Raw genomic sequence first — 18,368 nt, forward strand, 5'->3', positions numbered from 1 at the left:
CCTCAGCTGTTCACTTGTACTGAAGATGTGGCTTTGCCATTCATATAGGAAGATGGCACATCCATATGTTCCCCAGATCATTACAATGACAGTTTGTCCTGGTAGGAACCTGCACAACTATTTGCCCTCACTTCCCCTGTGGGGACAAACAACGTGATTGCTTTTTTACTCCCGATACCTGAAAACTTACACTAAGCCAGCTGTAATGGCACCTTTTGGCTGCTTCATTGATTTCCACTTTACTAGGTTTGCAGGTTATACTGCTTCACTTTTATAGGATTTTCCTGTCCTTCTGTTCAAATCAACTGAAAAGGTACAAGGCATCTCGCCTGCTCCCAGCCAGGCAAAGGCACCTGCAAGACTCCAGTGGCAAAGCAGGGCATAAAGTCTGCAGGCACTTTGCAATGCTGGTGTCACTCAGTAAGCCAGCACTCCTAAAATGGGCAACCATCAGGTCCAGAATCAGGGGGAGAGGATCCTGCTAATTCAAAAAAGCTACTTTACACTTTCCTGTGATTACTTTCTAGTCATGAGAAGGGCAAGAGTGGCACCAGAGTTGCCTTGCTCTTCCTGAGAGGTGGCTCCCTGTCCCCTGAAGGTAGTGTGAGCTTCCTGCTTGCTCTGGGTTTGCCCCTCAAAGACATCTAAAAGCAGCACAGAACCAAAACAGAAGCATGTGAGACACTAAAGTAGATCTTTATCCATTTCCCTCTTAATACAGGATAGCAAGGGAGTAGAGGCTGAGCAGTTCTAATGTGTCAAGGAATAGTCAAAATGGAAGTGAAACATGGAAGTCAATTTGCACAACAAAGTCTGTAGCTTCAGTCTCAACAGGCAATGGAAGAAGGGACTGTACACAACACCTGAACTAATTCTGGGTGACTGGGGGAAAAGAAAAGAAAAAAGAAAAAAGGAGTGATTTTTTTGAACAAAACCCTAACCCTCAGGGAAGGCCTGATGGCCAAGAAAATACCATCTGCATCTGAACTTCCCCCCTCAAATCAAAGATGAAAGTTGTGTATTCAGTGGTGCTGGAAGGGACTCATTGGATAGCTACTTGCACTAGGCTCCAGCAGGAAAAAGGTTTTTTTTTTCCCCTGTGGTTTATTTTTTTGTCTTATAGAAGAATAAAAAAATGACCATGTCTCTACATGAGGAAGAAAATTGCAAAAGCTCTGCTCTGCCCCTCATCAGTGGAGATGGATCTGTTATTTTATTTACAGTGCATGACATCCAGGCAAGAACAAGCTCCACAGAAATAAATTAGGGTCACTCCCTGTCAGTACAGATGTGCTTCTGGCTGTTAAGCAGCAGAATATGGCATAAGCCCCTACCTCAGCCCCAGAGAAAATTTTGCTGTGAAAATGGAGCTGCACTGCAGATCCTAAAGGTGATGGTAATTAGCACTGGAGAGGGAATATTCGGGGTGCAAACTTCCCTCACATGAGTAGGGCCACCACAAGCCACTGATGTCTCTCCTTGTGAAGAAATGAAATTCTCCAGGAGGGTATAAAAGTACATGTTTCCATCTGAAGAGCATGAGGGAGAAAGTCAGAAGGATATAAATTTCAGGAGTCCTCTAAGGATTGAGAGGTTTTGTTGTTGCTGTTTTAGGAAGAAGAAAAAAAACAAACCACCATTTCCTAAAGAATTCTGTTTGGAGATAGTCTTATTACTGAATCTACTTTGAAGCATATTAAACTAAGAAAGAATAAGATGCTCTTGTTCCAGAATAAGAATTGCTGGAGAAATGTTCTATTGCACTCTACATTCACAGCCTGCCTCAGATGCAAATGAACTCTCAAGTGCCAGCAAGCCCTCAGACAGAAGCTCTCTGAGCACTTTGCAGTGATGGGTTTAAACTCTGGCAGCACTGTGACCACATAAGCTAATGTCAAGGTGCTATTTCCCTCATATCCTTGGCCAGTAGGAACATTGCCAGGAAGAAAAATTGGAGTTCACATGTAACCAGGGGCGAAGACTCTCTAACTTTCTATCTTGAATAGTCAGATTGAATTTTAACATCTTAAAGGTAAATTTGACTTTAACAAACAGCCTCTTTTACTGCATGAAAGGTAGAGACATCAGAAGGGAAAGGTGCCACTGAGCACTTTGGATAAACTGAGATTCTAGACAGGCAGGCACATTGCAAAGGTAAGGGTGATTTCCAAGCCACTGCAGGGGTCCGTCAGCTGAGTGTGGTGGCAGCCACCTCCTTGCTGCTGTCTCTAGGGCAGGGCAGTGAATTCCCTGCAGTGAATTAGGAGGGCAGCTCCAACATGTTTCCAGTTCTGTGCCCGGCTTCTCCTAAGGACTAAGCAACAGACCCAACTTTTAAAAGATGGCAGAAGGCTGGGTCACAGCATTTTTCAGCGCTGCTCTTGACTCTCTGACAGACCATGTTCCCTTTGACGGAAGATGGTTAAAGCTCAGTGAGGCTGAATGGCTTCTCCTGTAGCAGGGAATTAGGCACCCTCCTGTTCCCTCTTGGCTGTTGTGACACCACATGCCAGTGTTTGTAAGGGGACAGGACACAGTGCTGATTAGTGTCATTCATACTAGAGACACCAAAGCAGTAGAACTTTAATAACTATGAAAATTGAAATCTCTCAGTAATGCTAGAAATAGCTCCTTTTGGGTAGGTGGAGAACCTTGGTGAACCAGACAGAACTTGCCCTGTTGTCACTGTCTATGTCACATCTGTTCTGTCATCACCCAAAGATGTGTCTCATGCTTGCCAATAACATAAAGTACATCCAACTTTGTAATATTTTGCCTATACACTGTACCACTGGCTGAAAATTTTGAAGAAACTTTTTCGTAAGAATTCCTGCAGACTTTCTCTTTCCTCCTTTTTAACCTGAACACAGATTTCTACCTTACTTTGTTCTTTCCCTCCCCCCTACCATGTCTTGTTTTGTTTTTTTTTTCATTCAGTGATAAAGTGACAAAAAAGTGGGGAAACAAGAAAAAAAGAGAGAAAGGGAAAATAGGAGAAATATAAATGTGAGCTCGTATGAAATTTCAAGTAAAGGACTCTTTGGAAACCTGTGTCATTAGAAAAAAAATACAAATTAATTATTTTTACCCATCTCCAATTATCTTCTACATTTAGCAGCAGCAAAGACAAAACCCATAACCTCTAAGACAGGGCATGGATGCCAGGAAAGTATTACCACTTGCTGAACATGTAATACATGATTTAACCCTTGAACTAACACTATAGGGCACATCTGGAAACTGTCAGACATCAGGAACCAACCTGCCTGGGGAGGGTGACATTTTAAGAGAGCCATGTGCCGCTGTTCAAGACTACCCCAAATCTACTCTTCCTGTCTTGCCACACATTAGGTTCCCAGCAAAGCACTTTGTGTCTACATTTCTTCCTAGATAAAATTAAACAGGACTGGTAAAGAATGTGCCCCATTTTTGCTGGGACATGTGCCCTGTTACCCTTCTTCTCCATCCTCAGAGTCCAGAGAAGCTGGACTGCATTGAAAGAGCAAAGCCAGCCTCTAAAGGGCTGTTGTCTGGGGCAGAGGTTTGCTTTCATCCCAACTCTCTTTTTCTTGCCCTCCAAACAAGCTTTACACCCTTTTCTCTGTAAGCTGGAGAGGTCGAGGTGGTTTGCCTCTTATAAACATGTACACAATGCCTTGCAACAGGCACACACAGAGCATGTGAGCAATCTGTGCAGGGGCAGAGAAAGAATTTAATCCAAGTGCCCTCGTGTCAAAGAAAAGTTTCCAGCGGCCAAGTCCCAGTCACACATGAATGGTGACTCCTCAGAGCAGCAGCTAGAGCGATGCACAAGGAGCAAGGAGGCAAGTGCAGGGCACCTCAGAGACAAAAGAACTGAAAACAAAATGAAAACAAAAAAAAATCAATTCAGCTGAACCCAACCAGGGCAGGCAAAGAACAAAGGGTCAGAAGATGAAGCTGGAAACAATAGACCAGCAAGATTAATATCACTTGTGAGGAAGAGCTGGGACACTACTGAAGGAGAACGGAAAATGTTTGAAGTATAAAAAACAGAACAGATTCCTAATTGTGAATCCTGATCTGCAGCTTGATCAGCACGGCTCTCACACACTGCTGCACTTACAGAAAGGGCTCATCTCACAACTTAGATTCCTTGAAAGCAGTGATGGTCACTTATTGGAAGCCCTTTCTCTGTCATCAACAACCGAGCCACGCAAGTGAGATCCAAAACAACACCGAACTTTGAGATCCAAAACAACCCGAACTTCCTGTGGTTTTTGCAGTTTTGTTCTGAGTTTTGCATATTCATGACCTGGTCTAATTGTACTGGGGCCGGGCTTCAAGGTTTCTGCCTGGGATTTCCCCAGTAGCAGCAGATGCTCCAGCACTGTTTGACTAGTGCATGCCAAGTCCAGTTTTGGAAACCTGCATGCAGGTTACCCTGGATGCTCTTGGCTCTCAGAAGATCTGTTGCATGGGTGTAGTACTGCTCCCTAGAAGTGCAGGGTTTGCTGCCAGAGGGATAGATGCAGAAAATGGCCCTGACCTAACTGATAACAGGGCAGACAGGAATAAGCATCTTTATAATTCTCTTGGACTGCAGTTTCTTGTGGGGAAAAACAGGCCATATTAAGGAAAGCCAAGGGACTACGAAGTTCAGGTGAATCAATATTTTCCTTTTTTCCTATCCTCAGACATCAGCAAAGTGCCACAGTGTGCTGTTACAAATATGATATGCTTTGCCTTAGAGGCAGGTTGGTTAGAGCTGGAAGGAAATGATCTTTCAGCTAATGTTATCCAAAAGTATGAGCAGTCAGGAAACATTGCAAAGCCAGTATGTTTAAGAGATTAATTGGGCAATCTTGCATGGAGACAAAACAAACTCGCCTGCTGTTCTACAGTGAAGCCTTTCTCAATTCTCCCTCTTGAAGACCAAGGGCTCCTTTAGCTCTCTGATTACTGTAAGGAGGATTAGTTAAGCAGAGGTAGTCAAAGGCCTGCCCTGGGCAAAGGGCAAACTGAATCAAACAAAGCCACTTGACATTTCTTAGCTGTGCACGCAAAATTGACCTCGTTGTCCCAGGGATGAGGAGTGAATGCTGATCCATTCCTCCTACTGGAAGCAGCAAGGTGAGCATGCAGGCCCAGGCTGGGGGCATGAGCCTGCCTGACCAGACCAATTTTCTGTTCCAGCTGCTACTGGTTGAATAGAAGAGGTGAAGCAGCAGCTTCTGCTGTTTGTGCAAAGGGGTGTCTCAGCCACACAACAGCCTTCCCCAGAGATGACACAATTCCTCCCTTGGAGACAGCTCAGGTCTCCAGAGTTCTGCAGATTTCTCAACCCCTGCACAGTCCCCCTGCCCACCCTGCCACCATCACACCTTCTTCTGTTCTGTGCAAGAGTTTCCTGGCACATCCACTAGGCATACATGGTAAGAGAATGAGTCACATAACTCTATAGCCAGAGAAATTTAAACTCATTATAAATTTCCTCCAGCTCAGGAAAGCAGGTGTATCTTCCTGACACCACAGTGAATTGATTCAAACCCAGTCTTGTAACAGCTGATGTCACACTGGGTAGTAGGAATTCCTCTAACACTCTATTTACATCAACACAATTTTAAAAGGAGCTTTTATTTCCATTACTCCATTATCGACGTTTTATTATTCTCAGAACAACCTTTCTCTCTCCTGGGATACTTCACACTAAAATCTCATCCAGGAGATTTACAAGGGATGGACAACAGTGTTTTTCATGTTGCTTTAGAAGTCAAGGAAGAGTGTGTTTCCCTTTGTATTAAAGCTTAGAGGCTATGCACTTAAAAAAAAAACCAACAAGCAAGCACAATTTAGTGACAAGGATGAATGCAATTTAACAATTTTAAGAGAGCCCTGAAGCTCATTTTATGTTTGGGCTGTTGAATTCTGCTGCCTTTGTTTGCTTCTTATCATTTGGTTTCCTGAACTCCTGTAAAGGAGACTGTGAACTGCAGTTCCTGTTCACCATGTTCCCTCACTGCTTCCAAGTGCTAAGCTGCCCCTAAAGGAACAGGAGTGCTCCCCATCCTCTCCTGACACAATTTATGCATATCCCTGTCTGTGTGCACAAAACCATTCATTTTATAGAAAGATTCTATTCTTTTTTTTTTGACCAAGAGCAGTCACCTCTAGGGTGGAACTCTGCAAGAGCAGATGCATTTTCCTATGGATTGCAGCCAGAAGACATTTGCATAGGATACAATAAATACTGAAAGGGAATGGAAGCTCTTTGTCTTTATACCTTTGAGGTGCCAAGACAGTATAAAACACCCCTAAAGTGGAGTTTCTATTTAGTTCCTTTCTCTTCAGTATTAGCAATGCACCCCACAAACAGAAACACTGGAAAGGGCTCCCACAAAGGGCAATCCTGCACCAGAGAGCCCTCACAAGTCCTGCTGCATGGCCAAGGCAGAGCACCCTCCTGCATCCAGAGATGCACTGCAAGCACAGCCAAAGCTGAACTACAGACTAAGCCTTTATACATATGGAGGCATTCACTTGGAGTCTGGAAGTAGCCTGGACAGAATAAGTGTTTGTTTCCAGACTCTTGCATTGGGCAGAGAAGACAGAAGTGAGACTTGACAGTAATATAACAAACATGCACGTATAAGATTCCCACTCCCTATGGAATCCTATTTTGTTTCCTCCTCTGGTAGGAAATACAGCTTGGAAATGAAGGTGAATTGGCTTGCTAGAAGGAAGAATACAACAGATAAAGTGAGATCAGAACTGATGCAAACCATGCATTTATTCAGATGCACATTTGGCCTGATATGAAGTCTGGCAGAGATGTTCTTAAGCTTGTTATTGCAACAGGCAATTTCTAGGTTCAATGTTTTTTTCTCCTGTACAGTTACTGTTACTAAAAGCATCCTATACCAATGCCTACAGAACTCTTTAGAAACTCTACAGCTTCTTTTCCTTAGGAGAATTTATATCCTGGAAACAGGTAAGCAAGGCCATCACCTCTGTTATTTCAGAAAAGTCCTTTTCACATTTAAAGGCTTCATTAGCTGCACTTATTCTTGCATTTAAAACTTGTCTTGTCTTTAAGTTACTATCACTAATGATCAAAAGATTTATACTTAAAGAAAGAAAAAGAAAAGCAGCTTTTAACCCTGATAGTTTATTCCTCCTCTTTCTTCATAAGAAACAACAGAGGTTGGGTAAATTCCAAGTAGGAGCAACGGGCTTCAAAATGGTTCTTCTCACACTTATAACTGCTTTTTCCTCAACCAGTAAAAACCACAACCCCCCCCAAACAAATAACAAAACAAGTAAAAAGCCATAACAAAAAAGCCTCCACTCAAGTCACACTCATCATGTTATAGGAGCTTGGCTCTCTTACTAATTCCTTCAGGGTTCCTGCAGGATCAAATGCAAAGAATTTGAAGGCACTGCCTCCATGAAGTGAACTAGAAAACTGCCACCAGTTTTAAGAGGCCATTGTGGAATCTGTCCAGGAATAAAATCCTTCATAGCACCTGGAGCACCTGGGTCACACAGAGAGCAAGTTCAGTTAACCACTAGCTCAGTGAGCTAGAACAACAGGACTCAGGAGACAGCTGGTGGAGCCTTGCTTTCAGCGAGTTTGTCCCCTTCTACTCCATTCTTTAAACGTAGAATCAAAGTTTGTACAAAGGTTTTCAGATTCTTTTTTCCTGCCCTCTGGCAAGAGGATGGGAGTTAAAAACACAGACCAAGAATGTAAACAGAAAAGTAAGAGATTGCCCAGTGCAGTCTATTTCTTCATTTCATATTATCTGATTCGAGGTGAAGCAAGGAGAAGCATACGTTTAAGCAGCTATAAAGAAAGAAGATTGATTGAAAAGTAACTTTTGCTCCATTTCTTATGGATAAGAGTCCCAGGTGTCTATTTTCCTTATATTTTCCTTTAATGGCTGTTCCCTATTGAGCCCGTAAGCTTCAAGGTCAGCTCCAGGTCAAATTACACTTAGCATGAGATGCTCAGCATCTGCAAACCCAGCTGTGGGATCCCTCTCCCTCCTGTCTTGCACTGGGTCTTCCATTCTGGGCTCCCAGCCTGGAAAATGATATTAGAGGCTTAGGGTACAAATTTGCATTTTTGCATTTACATGCCATGGCGAATGCAACATTGGCAAATGTGTTAAAAAGACAACAAATGACATCCTACTAACAGATTATGTTAAATCAATGAGTGAAGTACCTGTCTTGGTACATCTAGACATGCTTAAGCTTGCTATTACTGACTGCTGGCAAAAGCTAAAGCATAAAGGATAAACTTAAACATAGTAGTCACAGTGTCTTCTACAACTTTACAAGCACATGAATAGTGAGGGACAGTTGCTTTTCTACCACGAAAAAAAGGATAAGATCTAGCAACCTCAGGAAGGAAAATAAGACTATAAGAACATTGAGGGTAAGAAGGTGGGGGGAATACTTGGATAAAATCCAAGCCTTTTGAAAGCTGGTTTATGATCAGTGTTTAGAGGGTAGGGGCCTGCACAGATTTTATACACACATATTGGTGCACACTACATACATTTATAGGTATTACCTGACATTTGACCCTACCTGTAAGAGTAGGTTTACTTGCCTTAACAGCACAGAGTGGAAGAGAAAATAGTATACATTTTCTTAAATAAAGATACTGTGGGGAAGAAAAATGAGGGGAAATATCTGAAAAAAAAGGAAAAGAATTTAAAACCACAAGTTGAGAAAAATCCCTCAGAAATCTGAACAGTCCATGAGAAATGAGTTCAAGCTGTAAGATGAATTTTTGCACTACTTTGTGCTGACTATAAAAGCCCTCCAGGAGCAGCAGTGATTATAGACCAGTTAGAAAACGGTCTATAAGAGGAAAGTGAAAACAAATCCTCTTTATCTACTCCTGCTTATTCATCCCCAAAAGTGAAACAAGCATCACTGCTCATGATGACCATCACTGTGTGAGGAGTAGAAACACCATCCTACCTTTGGATATGAAGGGTACTTATGGGAATATACTCTCTGGTGATTGACTCTCCATTTCTGTCCCTGAACTTCACAACAACTTAAGAACCATCAGGAAAACTTCCTAAAAAGGCTAACCTGAAGCATTGTAATAACTCATAAAAGACCAAAATGGAAACAAAAGGTTCTTAATCCATCTTTTTATGAAGAGGCCCTCCAGTGTTTTGTCTGCCTTTTAAGGAACTGAACTACAGCTCAGCAGCTGCACTATGTGTGAAATATTACAGCACTTGTTTTTAACTGCTGAGTGAGGTGCCTGATGATTCTAGGGAAGTCTGGCTACTGCTGCAAGCACTCCACAGCTGGAAGGAGACAAAAATGTGTATCCAAGTTTATAACACTTGCACGTTTGTAGGAATGCAGGGTACTTGTATCCAAAATTCAGTTTTCAGTGGATTCTTCATAGTGGAACATGAAGAAGGACGACACAGAAACAATACAGCTCTGAACGGGGAGACGACCTTACATTTTTTTCCTAAAGTAACACAAAGATCCTTGCCTAGGTTTATGATATGTGGGAAAAGTGGAGGACAGAGGACCAGTAGACAGGACCAAGCATATCCTGATGTATTAAGGCAAGACAACCTGCTTCTCAGGGACCTTGCCTAATCAAAAAAATGGAGAATGTAACAGGTAGCTTCTGTCAGGCCCCAGGAAGCTGGTGTTTGGACTACACAGCTTTATATCCCTTGGCAGAGAGAAGGCTAAAGAGGTCAGGAAGAGACCTGGCTACCTCAAAGACAGATAGAAAAACGAGTAAGGAGTCAGTTATTATCTAAGGGCTTTAAAGGGGAAGACAGAGCCTGAACTGAATACAATCCAACATCAAAATGGAAAAAAATGAAGAACAAGAAAAGTAAATAAAGCTTGTAACTCATTATCTATTCCCCTATGGACTGATTCTCCTGGCCTGGGCAGTCACAGTTCTGCTCTTCCAAATGTGAGATGCTGCTTGTTTCTGGGGAATCTTTGGGATTAGTTTCCATATCTTAATACTTCAGATGGTGAGCATTATCAAACATACAAGAAGAAATCTCTCCACTAATAAAAAAAAAAAAAGCCTGACATGTTCCATATGCACTGAGCTGGCATCTGGATATAAAATCTGCAACACCTATATATGCCAAAAAGCTTCCCAAGACTCCAGAAATAAAATCCCTAAGTGTGCCCTCACTTGACTGCCAAACGAATGGTTTTTTATCCCTTCTTTTGACTCTCCCACATAGAAGTTTCCAAAGATGGAGCAAGCACCCAATTTCACATTTGGCAGTGCTAGAAACGATGCTGCAATGGCCTTGAAATGGCTGACATTTCTACTTGTCTTGACACTGATTATGCACACAAGGTAGCTTGGTCTGCACTGGGCAGAATGGCTCAGTGCCCTGCAGAGTTCAGTGCCTGTGGATCCATGCATTTCCAAACGAGTCAAGCATGCCTTATAACTGCAGCCACAGCAAGTTTCTGATGAGCTTCTCCAAGACTGATACCTCCCTATTAATTTTTCTTATCTTTCCCGCTCTCTTTTTGTTTTGTTTGGGGTGTTTTTTCCCTATAAAACACAAAGTTTCTCTGCGACAATCAGAGCATGACTTCTATCTAGTTGTTTCATCAGGCTAAGCATGCCACCTGCTTTTACACATTCCCTTTTTTTTTATTTCCCTTTTGAATAAACTCTCCATTATCAAAATAAAATAACATCATTTACAAAGTACCACCTCAGCAGCACGCCTCAGCTTTCATTTCACAGGGCTATGCCAGCAGCCACAAACAGAATCAAAGCAGCCAATTAAAAATCCATATTCATTAGCAAACATCATGTGTGCCATAATGCCCTGCATTGACTATGGCACCGCAGGAGATGGGAAACTCATTGAGTTTCCCCGCTCTCAGTCTGAAGCATTGTTTTACTAAAGGAAGGGTTTTACCTTTGCTACTCCACAGGCCAACAAGAAAGAGGCTGAGTGTCCTGCTAGCCCACGGGGCCAGGGCAGCAGAAGTGACAGCTGTTGACCTTTTGCCTCAGAGAGGTGCCAGACACAGGACCTTGCCAGGATGAGGAGCACACGGAGAAGACCACGAACCTGTGCCAGACCTTTCCCACCGAGGTCTTTAGGTACCAACAGGGCCAGTGGCAAACCAGTCTGTGGCACTATGAGCAGACAATGTAATAAATTCTGCATGTGCTTGATTGATGCAACTCATCGGCTCAGCAGGGCCCGGTTCAAGCTGCTGCAGTGAATTAGCAAATTGCCCCTGCCCTTGTTGATTTACTCCATCAACACCTGACCACTGCAGACAGCCACATCCATAAATAAGTACAGCATTTCAGACCTATACAATGAAGTTATGTCAATGCGTGCCAGGGTTATTTATTTATTTGTACCCACAAGCCTGAGATTTACAACTCTTTATGAACACAAGCTGGGCATTTTGCTTTCTATTTTTAGCAGGAATGCTCTGTGCGGCAAACAGCTGCCAGCCACTGGGAGCTGCGCTCCTCAGAGCAGCAGCTTCAGACAAAGAGAGGCCTCTTGGAATTCTGTTGGAGAACTAGGGTCACTGCTTTGTGGTGGAAAAGAAGCTGGAATTAGAAGCCAGCAAAAAAGCATGAAGAATTAACACAGAGCCAATCCCAGAGCTTTTCCAGCCCGTTTTCCTAAGAAAAGGAGCCTTGCGTGATCACATTGTGTCAATTCTTCCCAAATAGTGTCAGAGCCCAATTCTGACCGAGTTCAGCAGACACTCACAAGACTTGGACATAGTCTATTCCTACTACCTCAAAAAAAGACAAGCAGCTGGGTATTAGATGAGAGATTTTGCCAGTACCCTCACTGTTGAAGCGAAGACGCTCAATGACCACCAAGTGCCATGAAGCAGGTATTCCTTGCTGCGGCACCAGGCAGCACGGGGGAAGTCTCCTCCTAACGTGTGCATATTATATTCACTCACAGTATATATATTCATTATATTTCATGGATTGGGCAGGTTTAAGCTAATTATTTCCCAGAACTCATTTACATGGTTTCTGCCTCCTTGTGCACACGTGTTATCACCCATAGGGTCTTCAGATGAAGGCTCTAAGTCTTCCCCTTGGTTAAACTCCTGAACTTCCCCTGTTGTGCATGCTCTCTGCCATCTCTGTTAATAGCCAGACCACTAGTCCAGTTTATACCAGTTCAGTTCCTGTATCTGGTGTTTGAAGTGCAATATTGGATACATCACTTTGACATTAGGTCCGTCACGTGATTATTGTTGGTCCCAAAAATAATTCCTGATGTATGCTTTATTTCTAAGAGGTTAGAAGTTAACTATACTTCAGTTACAAAAGGTTAAAAAGTCTAGTACTTCATTTCACTATGGGAAAATCTGTCATGTGAGCTCAGCCTTCTATCACAGTCAAAGCTATCCAAATCAAATGCATGCATCAATTGGAAAGCAGATCCCACCAGATCTGCCACCTCTGTGCAGACACTCACCTTGGCAGACGAAGGAAGATGGTGTTTCCCCTGGATGGACCCGTGCAGTGATGAACACCACTTTCTGTTCAGCCCCTGGACGCAGGTTTGCTGCAGAAGAAGAGGGCAGGGGGCAGAGGGGAAAAGGAGAAATAAAGATCCTTAAACTCAGACCCAGATATAGCAACAAAGGACTGTTAATTTTCAAAGCACACCCTTTCATTAAAATTTCTCATATGTTATAAATAGGCACAGTCTGTAACCGAAAGAGGCAGAGACACCAGGTCTCCATGCCAGGCCATACTGCAAAGTGCACACGGGCTGCAAAACTAATGACATGGAGCCAAACCTGAAACAACACATCTGGCTCTCTTTTTAAAAACCAAGATTTACTACAGCGAGTTTAACTGCTCTCACTTGTGATAAATGTCCCCTTGGGGCCACAGGAATAGCTGTGGGAGTCCAGTCAGAAGGTAAAGCCCATTGCACCCTGCATTACACTTCGTACGAGCCTTAACAGCGCCAAGCAACAGTAAAGTGCTACAAATTACATTTATTAGGCTTTGCTCTGGAGGATTTGGAGGCTATTTTTCAAAAATCTGGTAACTATTTGGGACTGCATCTGCCCTGACTGAAAGAAAAGTTCAAAAATAAATAACGTATGGAAAACAGGCCAGGATTAAATCCAGCAACCTTCTCCAGTGACGGCACAAAAATGTGCCATGTCCCCATCAAATTACAGGTAGGTGGAAGGGAGATTTAGATCCCAACTATACTGAATTTAATATGGGTTAATCCCTAAGTACTGAAACCACAACACTTTGGCCACTTCCTTCAGCCTTAAACTACATGGGTCAAGCAGCATCTTTTCTCTGTGAGAGATGCTGTGACTGCATTTAATAAACAGGAAATAAAACGATGCTCTTTCAAAATGGGTTCTGGGAATTTTAACGACTATAAGAGGTCAGGACTTCAGTTAGATGTCTTATCTCAACCTGAACACACACAGCAGGGGTAATGCTAAGCAGGCTCCAATTGCTAGAGACAGTTTAAATCTTTGTTTTGCAGTAAAAAGTTTACACACTGTAAAGAGACTGGGAACTAAATCCAAGCTTTCTTTTTTTTTCCCCTCAATTCCGATTATGTAGATGCATTGGATATATATCCAACGTTAGACTTTTATTTTCAAAGATGTTTGAGAGTCCTTAGAGCATAACTGAGCTAATTTTTTAATTCTTAGAAATGCTCAGTTTTCCCAAGGGTACATCACACCTAACAGCACCACAGAAATAATCAATACATTTTTTGTTGTTCTCAGGAGACAATCACTGGTTTCTCCTTTAATTTCCTTAGCATCTCTAGAGGTCCTACAGCTGCTCTGCCTGTAACTCAGCCATTCATTTGTTCTTTCATACACCAGCTTCACCATTCTCTAGTGTTTTTCAGTCCCAGAAGTAAAAAAAAATATAAGAAAGAATGTCTCTGAGAAACCTAGCAGCTGGTGGGGTCAATTCTGTCTGCAGAAGAAAAGGGGGAGGCAGCAAAAAGGAAAACAACACTGTCTTCTAGGAGTCAATGACCATCCCACATCATTTGCATTAACATCAAGTGTGGAAGGAAGGAGAAAAATCAGCAAAACAACTTTAGAAAACAAAAGCAAAAGTCTGGGATCACTTTTGCAGGAGGAGAGGAGTTTTCCTCCCCTCTTGGAAAACCAGTATTAGATTAAAGGAACTGTGGCTCAGCATGAATATGGTGCTCAGCAGCCCGACTACCACTCTTTGGGTCTGGAATGGCACCCTGGTTAGGGAATTTTCTGGACAGAGGGTTAGTTTGGGGTGTTTTGTGGCTTTGTCTTCAGTTACAATATTGTTTTTATTTGTGCTTCATAACAGTTATTACAATCATCATTATATTCAATAATTCTCACTATATAAGTCTATTTTAATTGGCAATAAATTACATTTCCCAGAAGTCAAGTCTGCTTTGTCCATGATGGTCATTAGTTAGTGATATCCCTGTTTTTATCATGACCCGTGAGCCTTTCCATCTTATTTTTCTCACCTTGTCCTGGATAAGAGAGACCATCTGGCTGGGCATCTGGCTGCTGGCCAAAATTAACACACTAAACAACTACAAAACACCATTTCATATTTTAATTTAAATGTTACATTGAAAATGCATCCTATTTTCTACTTCAGGATTTAAAAGATCAATCAAAATTAAGATGATTAGAAGTGTATAGCTTTGCTTAGTAGATGCCAAAAGCACTCAAGCAAAATGACAGAAAAGCACAGTCCATTTAGCCACAACTTTGAGAGTTGTGGAAACACAGAGAAATAGTCTGTTGTGGTACCACTTCTACCCTTCTAAATGCCACAGCAGTGAATTTCAGAAACAAAACTATTTGACAAAACCAGTATTCTAAGGAAAGAAATATAGACATGTGCCTGGAATTGTTTCTTTTTTTTATTTTCTCTTCTGGAAAGTATCTTGAAGATTGAAATAAACATTTTCTTTTCCCTTTGAAGGCTACCACTACCATCATAATTGATAATATTTGCCTTGACTTATGACTGGACCTAAACAATCTGCCACTGTGTGTTACACCCTCATGTATCCTGCTACTCACCCACTGCCATCCTGTCTCTCTGCTGCAGAGGAGAATTCCCTTGGGCAAAGCTGTGAGGATCTAAGGTGCTAGTCAGAACAAACAACGTTAACCTCAACATCTATTCTGGCTATCAAGTTACCACAGCGGTGATAAACACCTAGCAAATGTCACAAGGAAAAGAAACTCAATTAATTGCAGGCAAGCAGCTCAAATCTCTCACTCTGAATATCACTCACTCTGTTTGGCCCTCAACTCATGTTCCTCACCCTCTAATACTGCAGCATGTACAAGCCAGTCACTTAAAGCAATCCCACTGGCAACACTTCCCCACCTTTCAACCAGGAAACAACAATTGCCACTCCTGGTTACACATTACACTACTGCAACTAAAACAGGGTTGCACAGAAAACATTTTCTACTTAATAAAAAAGACAGTCTGATAAAATTCTAAACCTTCATGGGAAGGCAGCAAATTCACTTATCCATTTTCATTCAATTTTCATTTTTATGCTACTATAAAAACATGAAAATGACAGTATTTGTATGTAGCAGCTTAATAATAAGTATCTAAAAATTTCAAGCTATTTCAATCCATTTTATGGAATTCCATTTGCCCTGCCAAAATGAAGTACTGTAACAGAATCAAGGTAGGACTTCACCTGACATCCAGGATCTTTTCTACTGCCATATCAGACCAGAAATGGACAGCAGATTTGTGGTTTCTTTAGGTCTTGTAGCCATGGTGTGCTAACTATTCAAATTCACAAATTAGCACTAAGGCTGATGGAGTACAAAGGATGAGCAAGTCCAACCCTAGAATTCTGTTTCAGAAAGCCCTTAGACTGGTGTCCATCAGGAGAACTTAGAAGTGAATTTCTCTGCTTTGTAGAGGACTTCAAAGTTGAGGCAAGTCACTTAGAAAAACCTTGTCATCTGTAGAAGACCAGAAGGCTCCAATCAGAAGAAATGGAAATCCATCACCCTAAAAACATATGGCCAAATAACCATTTGATTTGAATACCTACGTATATTTTAATGAAATACGTGTATCCATTGCAAATGAATTCCATTATTGTCTTCCTTTCTCAGGTACTTTGCAGTATGAGGTGGGCTGTTACCAGCATTTTATAATCAAAGCCCTGTGAGTTCAAGACTCCACCGAGGAAATCAAACCAGCTCTGTTGCTTCACACCTGACTGTGCCACCTCAGTTTGGCTGTGCCCAACAGAACCGTGACATCTGCGTCAAAAGCGAACACCGATGTCAGTGCTGCCCCAAGTGCCTCATCTCTACCACATTACACTGCTTTAGCAAATCAAATCCAAGCAGCATTTACCGTGCTCTGGTTTTTTCCTAAGAGACCAGATCAGCACCTAATCCCATTTATTTTTGTTACTTCTGGCCACAAACGTCATTTTGGGTAAGAGCACACATCTCAGCAACACGAGAGTGCAAAACAACAACGTTTTTGATCACTATCAAATCCCACCGGACTTGCTGAGGTGAGATACACACAAGCTTTTCTTTCTTGTCTTCTTATGGTTGGCTTGAGCAGTACAAAGAAGCTGAGACAGAAGGTCAAAATGATGCTGTTTGTACCCCAGAGCGATGAGCAAAGACTGGACTACTGGTTTTGGAAGTCAGACACCTATTCCTATGTACTTTCACCTGAAATGGGAGGTAGCAGTATCTTGGCTCCCATGATGGGGTTGCACTGTTACACGGGACCCTCATTGCTCACTGACTCTCCTCACCTGCCACCACGTTCAGCCAGTCCTGTCTGGAGCACAGAGGGTTTTTCTTTAGCAAAGCCTCACTTGTGCATGGATCATCTATCCAGCATAGTCCTGCATGTAGTGCTCAAAACTGGATCCAAAACCTTTCAAGTTCCAGATTTTCATTCAGGCTCTGTCCCTGACTCTATCAGGTGCTTAAATACATGATTTGTTTGACGGACTTGTATTGTACTCAAAAATGTGCTTAAACATAATTTTGGCTGAACTGGGGCTGTCTTGCAGGAAGCCTGCCTCTGAGATCATTGTCACAATGTTTTAAAGTTGGAGATTGTGCAACTATTATCCTTTATTGCCCGTTTTATGCCAAACTCTCTTTTTCTTTTTACATTCCCCTTAAAAGCAAAGCTATTTTGGAGCATTTAATATTATTTAATCTCTTTACTCTGGCAGCATAGAAATTACAAGGACCATTACAATGGTCCTGTGTGAGCGTATGCTTTATTGATGTATATGCTGACCTAATATCAAATTGATTTTACTTAGCTTTTCTGCTGACCATGGAAAAATGCAAATTGGGTATTATATTTGCACACTAATTTTATTGGGCCCCTGTGTCTTCATAAAAAGATAAAGTTTGGGCTAATAAAAATAAAACATTTCTGGGGCTAATACAGGCAAATGTTTATGTAGGCAGGTAACAAATTGGTTTGTCATTTAGGGGAACATAAAGAGCACTAAAATCATCTTTAGGCAAAATAGATTGGTGGCTTTTGCTTAGCTTTTAGCTTTCATTTGCAAAATCAATTTAATGTAGCACAGTGTCTCAAAGAAAGGGTGACACAAGATTAAGACATTCATTGTATTCCCTCTCCATAACTCCCCCTGATTCAGAGGCTCTGGGATTTGGGTTTGCTCTTGTTTAAAGCAAATTAAATATACCTCAGCAGAAGATGGAAAAAAGGAACCTTTAGACTTATGCCATAGGCAAGCATCCTATAGGGACAAACACAGGGCAGGTAGGAAAGCAGGACTCAGTTTTCTGAAGGTAGATGCTGAAAGACTTATCAACACTTGTAAGTGCCACCAGGAATCTGAAAGTGTAGTACCTGTATGATCTCTTTTCTGGCTATTTCTTTGTTCCTCCTTCCTCTTCCCTCTTAAAGTCTTCTGTAACAATGCCTTTTGCATCCCTAAGGCCAGCAATCTCTGCTGGAATGCAGCTCAGTGAACTTTGATGACAGTTTAAGTAGATGGGCATATATCAACAGCCTAACTTCTATTTGTTGGAAGGAATTGACCTATTTAAATTCCAGAGCAGACACTATTTCTATCCAGCTCTTGTTTTTCATCCCCTCCTTCCCTTCCTCAATTGCAGGGTATTTGGAGGGGTTCTGTGTAGTGGGAGGTTACATAAACAGTTTCAATGTTAATACTTGACTGCATTTTCAACTTAATAGCCCAGCAAAGGGATCTGACTGTAAAGCAAAAGGCCAGAAATATCTCCTGGTAAAATTATGCTGATGCATAGATCAAACGACACTGCAGAGC

General features: G+C 42.0%; 1 protein-coding gene across 1 annotated transcript in view; it reads right to left on the reverse strand.

Annotated features, from left to right (window-relative positions):
• LOC113949901 (BEN domain-containing protein 5-like) overlaps positions 1-18,368 on the reverse strand; it is a 910,469-nt gene that overhangs the window by 204,316 nt on the left and 687,785 nt on the right. The window contains exon 7 of the mRNA XM_027649026.1: positions 12,492-12,581. Coding sequence (XP_027504827.1) covers positions 12,492-12,581 — 90 coding nt within the window. The remainder of the gene's footprint in view (positions 1-12,491; positions 12,582-18,368) is intronic.

Source organism: Corapipo altera, unplaced genomic scaffold, assembly GCF_003945725.1.
Source record: "Corapipo altera isolate COAL_440 unplaced genomic scaffold, ASM394572v1 112, whole genome shotgun sequence".
Classification (NCBI taxonomy): domain Eukaryota; kingdom Metazoa; phylum Chordata; class Aves; order Passeriformes; family Pipridae; genus Corapipo; species Corapipo altera.